General features: G+C 60.7%; 1 protein-coding gene across 3 annotated transcripts in view; it reads right to left on the minus strand.

The window, feature by feature from the left end:
- Nucleotides 1-11,708, minus strand: part of DENND3 (DENN domain containing 3) — a 47,255-nt gene that overhangs the window by 7,432 nt on the left and 28,115 nt on the right. For all 3 annotated transcript variants that reach the window (XM_006152111.3, XM_006152110.3, XM_027773306.1), the window contains 6 exons: nucleotides 10,388-10,647; nucleotides 9,471-9,644; nucleotides 8,010-8,139; nucleotides 6,348-6,455; nucleotides 4,460-4,599; nucleotides 1,293-1,453 (listed from right to left, as the gene is read on the minus strand). In XM_006152111.3, coding sequence (XP_006152173.1) covers nucleotides 1,293-1,453; nucleotides 4,460-4,599; nucleotides 6,348-6,455; nucleotides 8,010-8,139; nucleotides 9,471-9,644; nucleotides 10,388-10,647 — 973 coding nt within the window. The remainder of the gene's footprint in view (nucleotides 1-1,292; nucleotides 1,454-4,459; nucleotides 4,600-6,347; nucleotides 6,456-8,009; nucleotides 8,140-9,470; nucleotides 9,645-10,387; nucleotides 10,648-11,708) is intronic.

The raw sequence follows: 11,708 nt of genomic DNA on the forward strand, positions 1-11,708 counted from the left end.
CCATGCACCCCCTCACCTGCCAGCACCGCCCACCTTCAGGCGGCACCTGGCACCCCACCTGAGCTGGGCTGCCCAGGACCATGGTGCTCCCAAGCGCAGGGGAGGGGCAGGGATAGGGCTGCCGCACCCGGGGTGGCCTCGGGCGTCACGCATGCCTGAAGCCTCCCCATCACACTCCTGGGAGCCCGCTGTGTGCCAGGCCCTGGTCTAGACAAGACACCGCCCTTACAGCCCAGACTGGGGCTGCTCTCAGAGGCGGTCAAGACAGAGCGAGGACAAGGGGCATGAGGGGCTACACTAGATCCTCTGGGCATCCCACACCCGTGCCCGGTCGGGCCTGATTTAGAGAGTCTCCATGACACCCGGGCCAAGATGAGCTCCTAGGGTGGGCCCATCCCAGAAAGCTGGTGTCCCACGACGGGGCCTTCAGACATGGAGACTCGCACGGGGAGTCCACCGCGAGGTGTCAGGCTGGGAAGCCCAAGCATCGCTTGGAGCTACCAGAGCTTCAGAGGCAGGAGGGGTCTCCGGGGTCTTGGGGAGCGCGTTCCTGCCTCCCTGGACTCGGGCCCCAAGACTTCGGACTTCGGTCATCCTGAGCCACCCACCTGTGGTGCCCTGCTACAACAGCCCTCACGGGACAGGCGCTGCCAGGCAGGGTGGCCGTCAACACGGCGGGAGGCTGGGGCCTGGGCCCACCCCTGTGGATTCCAGACGGGGCTGGCTAGGACTACAGAGAGCAGGCTGGAGGCACTGCATGCTGGGGCCGGGGCTGGGGCCGGAGCAGGCCCACCTCAGAGCCCTGGGCAGTGCCACAGGCCTTCTCTGGAGGGCCCGGTGGATCCAGGATGATGGACCCAGATGACCTCAGGGCTTCGTGTTCATGACTGTCTACCCCGGGACACCTGGGGTGATGGGGGGGTTCCTCTAGACTGTGCTGGATCAGAGCCTCAGTCCTGAGTCCCAGGAGGCGGCAGGGCTCCCAGAGTAGAGACAAGCCCGGTGGGTTTAAAACCCAGGGTACTGGGCGCAGCCACCACGTGGAGGGAAGTCTCCGGGGAGAACGCCCTGCAGGCACCAAAGCGGCCAGACAGGGCGGCTCCGACACCGCTGGCTGCGGGCAGCGCGGGCTTGTGCCGCGGCCCGCGAAAAAACGCGGAGCCGACACCGAGCTCCCCTCCCCTCACATCCGGACCCCGAGGTCTGGCCCTGCGGGCACGAGCCTTGGGCACTCCACCAAGCAGTCCCTGCCCCACGACCAGGCAGCCCTTTCCCCCCCAGAGCCGTCCTACCTGGCCGCCTTCTCTCCGGCCTGCATGGTCAGGCCCGTGACCGCGGCACGGTGGTCCGTGAGCTGCTTGTTACAGGACATGCTGTGGGCGTTGATGATGTAGATGACGGAGTCCTCCGAGCCGACCCACACCTGGCTCTGCTCCGCCAACACCATGCAGTTCTGCGGCCACAGAGCAGGGGTCGGGCTCGCGCAGCTCCAAACGCGCAGTACTGACCGCCCGGCATGTCAGCCACCGTGTCCCTGTCCCGTGGGCACGACCCCGACCGCTAACCCTTATCGCCCTGTCTGTGGCATTGTCACCAAGCCCGCCCCGCCCGCCGTGTCCTTGTCCGGTGGCCATGCCCGCGGGCGCTACCCCCGCCCCGGCCGCCATGTCCCTGTCCTGTGCGCACAACCCCGAGCGCTAACCCTGACCCGGCCGCCGTGTCCCTCTCCCATGACAGCGGGCACTAACCCCGACCCGGCCGCCGTGTCCCTGTCCCGTGGGCACGACCCCGAGCGCTAACCCTTATCGCCCTGTCTGTGGCACTGTCCCTCAGGCCCAAATAAAACACGATTTCTCTAAGCTCCTGGCACCTCCAGCACTCCAGCACCAGCCTCGGGAACATCTTCAGTGGAAAATCACCAGTAAAAAGCACAAACGCACCGAAACGGCACAGCGGGCTAGGGAAGGGACTCGTGCCTGTGCGGGGCTGGGAGCACAGGGAGCGTCCCTCACGTCCTCCACCAGCCCCGCACAGCAGCCCGAGGACCGAGGACGCAGTGGTTCCCTCGGCACACACGTGTGGACAGCCAGGAAGCTGCACGAGATGCCACCGTGGGATCACAGGAAACTGAGCAGGCAGCTGAGGGTGTGAGACATCGTCACATGATGGGGGCGGCCGTGCTAACAGCCACGAGAACGTTCTCAGGGCCCTGGCTTAGCGGCCAACTGCCGGGGTTATTTTCAGACTTTCTGAAATCAGAAATCAAGAGTCTCAGGCCAGCAGGTGGCATTCTGGTTGAAGCACTGGACTCTCGCGTGGCTGACTGTAGTTCAAGTCCCAGAACAGGCGGCTTGCTTTTTCACTCTCCCTCTCCGACTCTGTCTGTCTCTCTCTCTCTGGTGAGCACATGCCCTATAGCAAGTTAAAAATAATAATAATAGGTAACATTAAATAATTCTTTTTTAAAAGAATTATTATATTTAATTTTATCTATTTACTTTTCATTTGACCAAAGAGGGACAGAGCAAAGGGGGGAGGGAGGGAGTGAGAAAACAAGCTGCCAGGTCCTGGACTCGAACTGCAGTCAGCCATGTGGGAGTCTAGCGTCCTAAAGCAACATGCCACCTGCTGGCCCCAGAATAACATAATTCTTAAAAAAAAAAAAAAAAAAAATTCAAGAATCCAGTGAGGACGGGTTATAAAAGTTACAGGAACACCTGACAGGCAGCTGTGTCCGTGGGCTCGTCCAACCAACCGGCTGTGTCACTAGGTAACGATCCTCCCTCCTTCCCGGAGGGTCCCTGAGCTGATGTCAAAGACTTTAGCCGGCTGCTCTGTTTTCCATTCCACGAGTACCGCGTCTCCACTCACAGCGTGTACACCCTCTTACTGGGACTGAACGAATGTCCCGGGTTTTCCAATGTAAATGCGATTCAGGGTATCAGTTACATGAATGCGGGTACCACGGAAAGCTCATAGAGAGCGTGTTTTATGAGAAAACTATGAGTCCGTTTGTAAATGCTTTGCACCAGAATGAACTCCTACATTAATTTCATTTTTCCATAGGAAAAAGTTGAAGATTAAATACCTCCCACTTACAAAACTGGATAGTGCTGTGGGATCACACACCCTACGGCACACACACCCTACAGATTCACACACGCTCCACGTGCACACACCCTGCGGCACACACACTCCACATGCACACACGCTCCACGTGCACACACCCTGCGGCACACACACTCCACATGCACACACGCTCCACGTGCACACACCCTGCGGCACACACACTCCACATGCACACACGCTCCACGTGCACACACCCTGCGGCACACACACTCCACATGCACACACGCTCCACGTGCACACACCCTGCGGCACACACACTCCACATGCACACACGCTCCACGTGCACACACCCTGCGGCACACACACTCCACATGCACACACGCTCCACGTGCACACACCCTGCGGCACACACACTCCACATGCACACACGCTCCACGTGCACACACCCTGCGGCACACACACTCCACATGCACACACGCTCCACGTGCACACACCCTGCGGCACACACACTCCACATGCACACACGCTCCACGTGCACACACCCTGCGGCACACACACTCCACATGCACACACGCTCCACGTGCACACACCCTGCGGCACACACACTCCACATGCACACACGCTCCACGTGCACACACCCTGCGGCACACACACTCCACATGCACACACGCTCCACGTGCACACACCCTGCGGCACACACACTCCACATGCACACACGCTCCACGTGCACACACCCTGCGGCACACACACTCCACATGCACACACGCTCCACGTGCACACACCCTGCGGCACACACACTCCACATGCACACACGCTCCACGTGCACACACCCTGCGGCACACACACTCCACATGCACACACGCTCCACGTGCACACACCCTGCGGCACACACACTCCACATGCACACACGCTCCACGTGCACACACCCTGCGGCACACACACTCCACATGCACACACGCTCCACGTGCACACACCCTGCGGCACACACACTCCACATGCACACACGCTCCACGTGCACACACCCTGCGGCACACACACTCCACATGCACACACGCTCCACGTGCACACACCCTGCGGCACACACACTCCACATGCACACACGCTCCACGTGCACACACCCTACAGCACACACACTCCAGGTGCACACACCCTACAGATTCACACACCCTACAGCACACACGCTCCAGGTGCACACACCCTGCGGCACACACACTCCACATGCACACACGCTCCACGTGCACACACCCTACAGCACACACACCCTATGGTACATATCCCTACGGCACACACACCCTACGGCACGCACACACTGACACACTCATGTTTAAATTCACAACTGAAGCTGGACGTGCACCCGGACCATCTGAACGTAGCTGCGCCATGTACTCACCAGCCTGGAGGTGCCCACCCTAATGCAGTGCTGGTGGGTGGTCCACGAGGAGGCATCAAACACGACCACTTTGCCCTCGCTCAGCGCACACCACAATTTGGGGTGAGCATCTTCAGTTTTTTCTGCTGGGTCGAGATGCCCTGAAGAGGAAAGCAAGCTAAGACGTTGGCGGGACCCTCTGCCATATCAGGCGCTGGCCTGTGCCCACTCGGGTGCCCATGGGACACCTGCTGAGTGCCCGGCACTGGGCCAGGAGTCGGAGAGGTGAAGGCGAGCACAGCCAGACGCTGCCCTGTCTCTTGGAGCTGAGCGTCTCATAAATAGCTGGCTCCACTCCGAGAACCAGGTGGCCAGACAGAGTGTGGGATGAGCCCTGAAGGGGCACAGCCCAGGGCTGCTTTGTGACCTGAGACCTGAAGGGCGACAGAGAACCCTCTAGAGAACACACACAATACCCCTGCCCCCGATGGTGAGGACCATGCTCCACTCCACCCACTGTGAGGCCACTGTGGCCATGGTCAGGAGCAGCACGTGGCCAGTCTGTCCAGTGGTCTCGTGGCCCCTTGGTAAGACGCTGCCCCATGAGCCCCATCAGGGTCGAGCTGGGTCACCTGCAGAGCCCATGGGCTAGTGCGCCTAGTTCCTGGGGTAACCCTAGCCCCTGGGGGTCCCAGATTGAAGCAAAGGGGTTTCCCAGGACTCTCCCTCCGAGCTGCTGTGCCCAGAGCACACAGGCAGCCAATGCTCAGTTCACCCACAAGAAGTGGCACCCACGGGCACGATCTGCCACCCTCATCCACCCCCCCATGGTGCCTTCAGCGGGCAGGAGTCTGAACTAGCCCCGCAGGATGGGAGCCCAGGCCCAGGCAGTGACAATAAGGGAACCTAACTTGGACCCGCAGCATGCCTGTACGCAGACACGTGACGGAAACACCTTAAGGCCACCGTCTAGACGAGGCACTGGAGAGCCTCGAGTGAGACGGCGCCCAGCTAGCGCGGTTCCCTTCTGCACATCATCCACCACTTTCCTTTTTTTTTAAGTATTTACTTCTTCCATGAGCAAGAGAGACAGAGAGGAGAGAGACCCCTGACAAGGTCCTAGTGCCACGATCCACCCCAGCCTTCAGCCAGCCCCAGACCAAGGGCATACACGTGCCCCATGCCCAGGGAGGCCCCGTACTTGAACCAGGAGCCTTCCCCTGGCACTGCCGCTCGGAGCTCTGTACCCTGCCGCTGCGCTCACATCTGGACACTTCCCTGGGCTTTCCCGACGGAAGCCTGCTGCTTTTCTTGCAGAGACGAAAGCTCCCCGCGTGGGGACCGCTCAGCAGAGCCCCGTCTACACAGGCACTGTGAGCCCCCATGACCACGCACACGTGCAAGAGTGTGGGCGATGCTCCGAGCACCTCAGACACGGCCAGACGCGCAGTCACTGGGCTTGGCCCCATCAGAATGGCTAAGGGTGGGTTTGCGTCTCAGCCCTCAGACGGAGCTTTGCCTCCTCCGGTTCGACTCGCCCGGTTCTCTCCTGGCCTCGTTGCCAGCGCTCCCGGCAGGGACACGCCTGAGGGAACACCACACTCCAAACACTGAGAACCCGTGTGACTGTCCACTGGGGCCAGAAAGCTCGTGCTCGGCCCAGTTTCTATGACAAGGGCATGTGAGGTGCCATTGCCCATCGCGGTGACGCCACGGAAGTGCTGTGAGAAGTGCTGTGCGGGGTCGGCTGCACCTCTGCAGCAGGAGGGGTGGCCACAGCCACGCACCTGCCACAGCTCCACTTCGTCCCCACCCCGGGAGTGCCTCCGCTCACTCAGAGCTGACCTCGAACCCAACTCTACCCCACGTTCTCAGACGGCGTCGCGCACACCAGAGCGGAGCCCCTCACCTGGGGTGTACAGCAGCACGTCCACGGCCAGGGGGAAGGCCTCTCCGGCCGAAGGGTTGATTTTGTGCTTCAGTGTCTCCGAGGTCGTCTTGGGAACCGCCATGGGCACTGAAACACAGGCGCCGGAGCCGAGACTTCGGGGGGACGGCCAGCCACGCCGACACTCCACTTTCTTCAGGGGCGAGTTAGGGTGGACCTCCCCACGGAGCCGGGCCACAGCCCCGCCCTCCTCTGGCTCACGCCTCCCCGGACGCCGGTGTCTCTGAGAGTGAGGCCGGATGGCTGCAGCTCCAACACCACGCGTGGTCACCTCCCCAGCCGCCCGACACGCTGGTCCTCATCTGCACACACACTGGCTTACAGTCACAAGGTCTCTCACACACGCAGTCTCACACACACACACACAGTCACAGTCATAGTCACACAGCCATACAGTCACACGGTCTCACACACACGCACTCACACACACACAGTCACACACACACACAGTCACAGTCATAGTCACACAGCCATACAGTCACACGGTCTCACACACACGCACTCACACACACACAGTCACACACACACACAGTCACAGTCATAGTCACACAGCCATACAGTCACACGGTCTCACACACACGCACTCACACACACACAGTCACAGTCATAGTCACACGGTCTCACACACACGCAGTCACACACGCAGTCACAGTCATAGTCACACAGTCATACGGTCACACAGTCACACACACGCAGTCACACACACACAGTCATAGTCACAGTCACACGGTCTCACACACACGCACTCACACACACACAGTCACAGTCATAGTCACACAGTCATACAGTCACACGGTCTCACACACACACACAGTCACACAGTCACAGTCATAGTCACACGGTCTCACACACACGCAGTCACACACGCAGTCACACTCAGTCACATTGTCATACAGTCACACACATGCAGTCACACACAGTCACAGTCACAGTCATAGTCACACAGTCACACTCAGTCACACGGTCTCACACAGCCTCACACACATGCAGTCACACACACAGTCACACACAGTCACACTCTCAGACACAGTCACACAGTCATACAGTCACACGGTCTCACACACAGACACACACACGCAGCCACACAGTCACACACGCACATGCCTTTACTCCAATACTTAAAATCCTCTGCAAAAATAAACATACAACCTTGAACCACCGCAACCTGGGCATGATTTTCAGAAGGTGACAGCCCAACAGGAAGGAGAGGAAGAATTCCTGTCTGGGGAAACTGACCAAATTGAAGAAAGAAAATAGATTCCGACACTGGGGCGTCCCTCACTCCTGCAGCATCAGCCCCCGCCACGCAGAGGCCGTGGGCTCCGGGGTACCCCGACCGCAAGCCCAGAAGCCGGCTCCCATGCAGAGCCCTCTGCCCAGCCCTGCCCGGCGCACGCCTGCATGTGCCACAGCCCGAAGAGCAGCGCTGTCGTCAAGGGGGCCTCGGTGTGTCCGGAGGAGCCAAGGACAGGGAAGAGGGACACCGCAGAGCAGCCCCTGGCAGTTGAACATGTAAGAGGGTGAAAAGAACCCAGGACTCTGGGACTGGTGCTCATCGACCAGATAAAACCGCACACGCCATGCACGCCCCGGGCCACGTGCCACGTCACACACACGTCTTACTCTCGCTCTTCAGTTTGTCAAAGTAGGATAACTTGGAGGCGGCGAAGATGGCGCCTGGCGACTGCAGGGTGCTGACGACAGCGTCCATCAACAGAACGTTGGTCAGGGCTTGCTGGATGTACTGAGGGTCCTGGGGAGAGGAGCACACGGTCACACGCGGTAGTCCCTGAGGGCACGTGGCATGAGGCTGTGTCGTGGCAGAAAACGACACTCCTTCTGAGGGCACGCGCGCTCACAGGAGGGGCGGGAGACAGGGAGACGGAGGGAGCACGCCTGGCAGAATGGTGAGGCTGCAGTTCCTTCTCCACCCTCTCCACCCTGCAGGGATCTGGGCATGCACACATGCGCCTGGTGTGCTTCCCCAGCTGCCAGGGCCAGAGTACGAGTCGTGGCCAGCCATGCAGGGCACAGCTCCCTCACCCAGGCCGCAGGGCCAGCCCAAACACTTCTAACTGGTTTTGTTTGTTTGTTTGTTTTTGAGTTTTTTTTGAGAGAGGTTTTTACTATAGGGCACATGAATTTGCCAGAAAAGCAGAGAGAGACAGAGAGACAGAAAGCGAGAAATCACCCCCCGGATGGATGGCCACGCCGCAATCCCTTCTCCTCCATTCTCCTCTCGGGATCTTGGGCACGCACACACATGCGCCCAGCATGAGTTTAAGCCACCAGGTCTGGAACTTGAACCGTGGTCAACTACATGGGAGTCCAGCGCCATAGGTATTACACCAACTGCTGGCCCCATTAACTGCATTTTTTCAAAGCAACATTAAGACGTCAAACAAATGATGACTCTGGGTTTACGTCAGGTCTTCCCCTTCCTCTTGGTTAGGGCAAATACTGATGTTTATCTGGGGCCAGCAGAGCTCTACCCAGGGCTCCATGGCTGCAGGGTCTCGGTGATGCCAACTCCGCTCTGCCGTGTGGCACAGGGCAGCCCTGGATGGCATGTGAACTAGCAGGCATGGGCACAACTGCAGCCCCGGAGCTGCTCATGGAGCCGCCCACCAGCCCGCGGGCTCGGCGCGACCCTGCAGGTGTGGGTAAGTAAATCAGCAGCTCATCTAACACTCTGAGAATACTGGAGTCCGCTCCGAGGACTGGGAACCTCTCTGGTCACCGGCAGCTTGGTGGCCCCCGGGTGGCAGAGAAGGCTAAAGGGACTCACCACGCCCCCGCGAACTGCTAACCTGAGGTGAGAGGCGCTAGAGCAGGGTGTGCCCAGGACGTGCAGCTCGGACCTGCCAGAGGGACGCTGTGAGGCGCAGGGCACTGGTCACCCCACCGTGGCCCTGTCTGGGCAGCACGGCTCTCTCAGCTGCCATGCGGCCTCGTGGCCTTCTTGCCAAGACCTTGTCCCACTCGACCTCCTCCCCCGCAAGGACAGGAGCGCCGAGCTCTGAGCGCGTTAGGGAGGGGTGCGGCCCCTGGCCGGCTGGTGCCAGGCGGGTGGCGGTCCCAGACCTTGTGCTCGTCGGCCAGCTTCTTCCCAGCACACATCTCCTTCACCATGAGGTGCCAGAGGTCGCACTCCGCTTTGAGGTTGGCCTCGAAGACGTCTTTCTTGGACCCCGTTCTGATTTTCAGGGTGGGTATCCTCAGAAGCAGGAAGGTGGCGGTGGTCACGCTTCTGACTTCCTGCAGAGAGGCCGAGGAGCAGGGATGACGTGGCGTCACAGCCCCCGGCATCTGGGGCAGTGAGAGGACGAGCAGGGGTGCTCTGGAACGTGGGAACAGCAGGTCTGACACCCCTGCGCCCCGCCAGCATACGCTCAAGGCAGCCGTGGGCTCTGCCTTCCAGGAGGTGGGCAATGTGTTAGGAGTGACCCTCACGGCCCGCCCGCACGGCCTGCCAGGGTCAACAGGTGGGGCGACCTCCGTCTTTAACTCTGCCTCTCCCCGGGGCTCTAGGGGGAGCCAGGCAGCAGGCTGGGACAGGGAACACCGACATGCCTGTCACCACCCCTCGTCCTCTCAGACGGGAAAACAAACAAGGCTCAGGACAGGTGGGGGCACCAGGCGGGCTCTGGCAACAAGGACAGCCACGTCTGAATCCACCACGCCCACTGCGGGAATGAGGGGCCTGGCCAGGGCCACGTGGACGTGAGGCCGGGGCTGAGACGCTGGCATGGGTGGCTCTGGAGCTGAAGGCGTCTACCCCGCCGCCCTGCCCGGTGAGGTTGCCCGCGGTGCGCCTTGCAGGTCGTATGAGACAGTAGGGACAGATACCTCCCACGCCAAGCACGGTGCATTCGCTCCGCACACCTCCCAGGAGGGACTGCCATCACCCCGTGTCATGGCGAGTACCTGAACCGGCACGTGGCACGGGCCGAGTCCAGTGGTCATCCCCGCCACGCCGCCCCAGGACAGGAGACCCGTACCTCTATGTTTCTGAAGGTGGAGATCTCCACGTAGCCTGGTCTCCCTTCCGTGAGGAGGAAGAGGCGCTTCTGAGTCATGGCGATCTTGCCCACGCCCCGGTTGGTCTTGACGGAGCTCGACAGCTTGTACACGTACTCGTTCCTATCCAGGTGCTCCACCGCCAGCGAAGGCAGGCTGACCTCCTGGGCCTCGGCTTCCGTCTCCTTCCAGCAGTTGTAGAACTCCTTGAATGTTTCTGGGTCGATCTGTTTCTGCTGTCCTGAGTTTTATGAGAGATTTCTTAACGGCCACGTACACAGGACCGGCAGTTACTCCTGCAACACCTCCCGGAACTGCTCGTCCCCCCACAGGCAGCAGGTGGCGCCAGCACCCAGCCCTGTCCCCATGGAAACCCTGGCAGCCCAGGGTCTGGGGAGACATGGGTCTAGGCAGAGCCCATGGGCCCAGGAATGGGCATGTGATCCACGCCAGGTGGTCAGTTACTCTTAGGACGGGGGGAGGAGGGGACATTGGGACAAGGACCCTTCCTACAGTGGCGAAGACCTCAGTGGGCACTGGGACCCCTGTGAAGGGAGCAGGAGCCCCCACACCACGGGGCTCCCTGTCTGCACAGCCCTCAGCTGCTCAGGGTCGGCCTCTCACATTCCAGTCCCAGCCGGTGCACACACTCATCCTCCGGGCCCGGCCCGGCGGCCCCTGCTCCCCCTTGATGCCGGGTAAACACGACACGTGTGATTCCCCTGCGGCACCACCGCACCCGGCAACACCCACGGCACCATCTACATGGGAGGCGCTCAGTCCGCGCAACCACCGAAAGAGGCACGAACACCATCAGGCTCTCTAACAAACGGGGAAACAGAGGCACAGAGGCATGCCTCTTGCGGGCAGGGCAGGGCCCAGTCCAGGGAGACACCGCCTCCCCCCACGGTGCCCACGAGGGTCAGCCTTCCTTGCTGGTCCTGCTCAGGGGCGGGGAACAGGACGTACCCTCCCGTCCCCAGTGGGCTGGGTCCCTGAGATGAGGCATAACGTGGCTATCGTCCCAGCTCAGCCACCCTCCCTGCTGTGGCCTCTGGGGGCATCTCCGTCTGCACACCCGTCCCCAGGGCTCCGAGGGTGTGGGTGTGAATTGAAGCACTTGCTACTTTTATCAGACGTGATGCAAGATGATTGCTGGTAAGGAGCTCAGCAAGGGAACGTCCAAGAGGCAGGACAGGGGCGTGAGGAGGCCCTGGAGAGCCGTAGGGTTGCAGAATGGCAGTGTTCCGGGGCCCACAAGCCAGTCCGTGCATCCTCAGGCTAAAGCGCCCCGCAGGCGGG

This window comes from Tupaia chinensis, unplaced genomic scaffold (assembly GCF_000334495.1).
Source record: "Tupaia chinensis unplaced genomic scaffold, TupChi_1.0 Scaffold000335_1, whole genome shotgun sequence".
Lineage (NCBI taxonomy): Eukaryota > Metazoa > Chordata > Mammalia > Scandentia > Tupaiidae > Tupaia > Tupaia belangeri.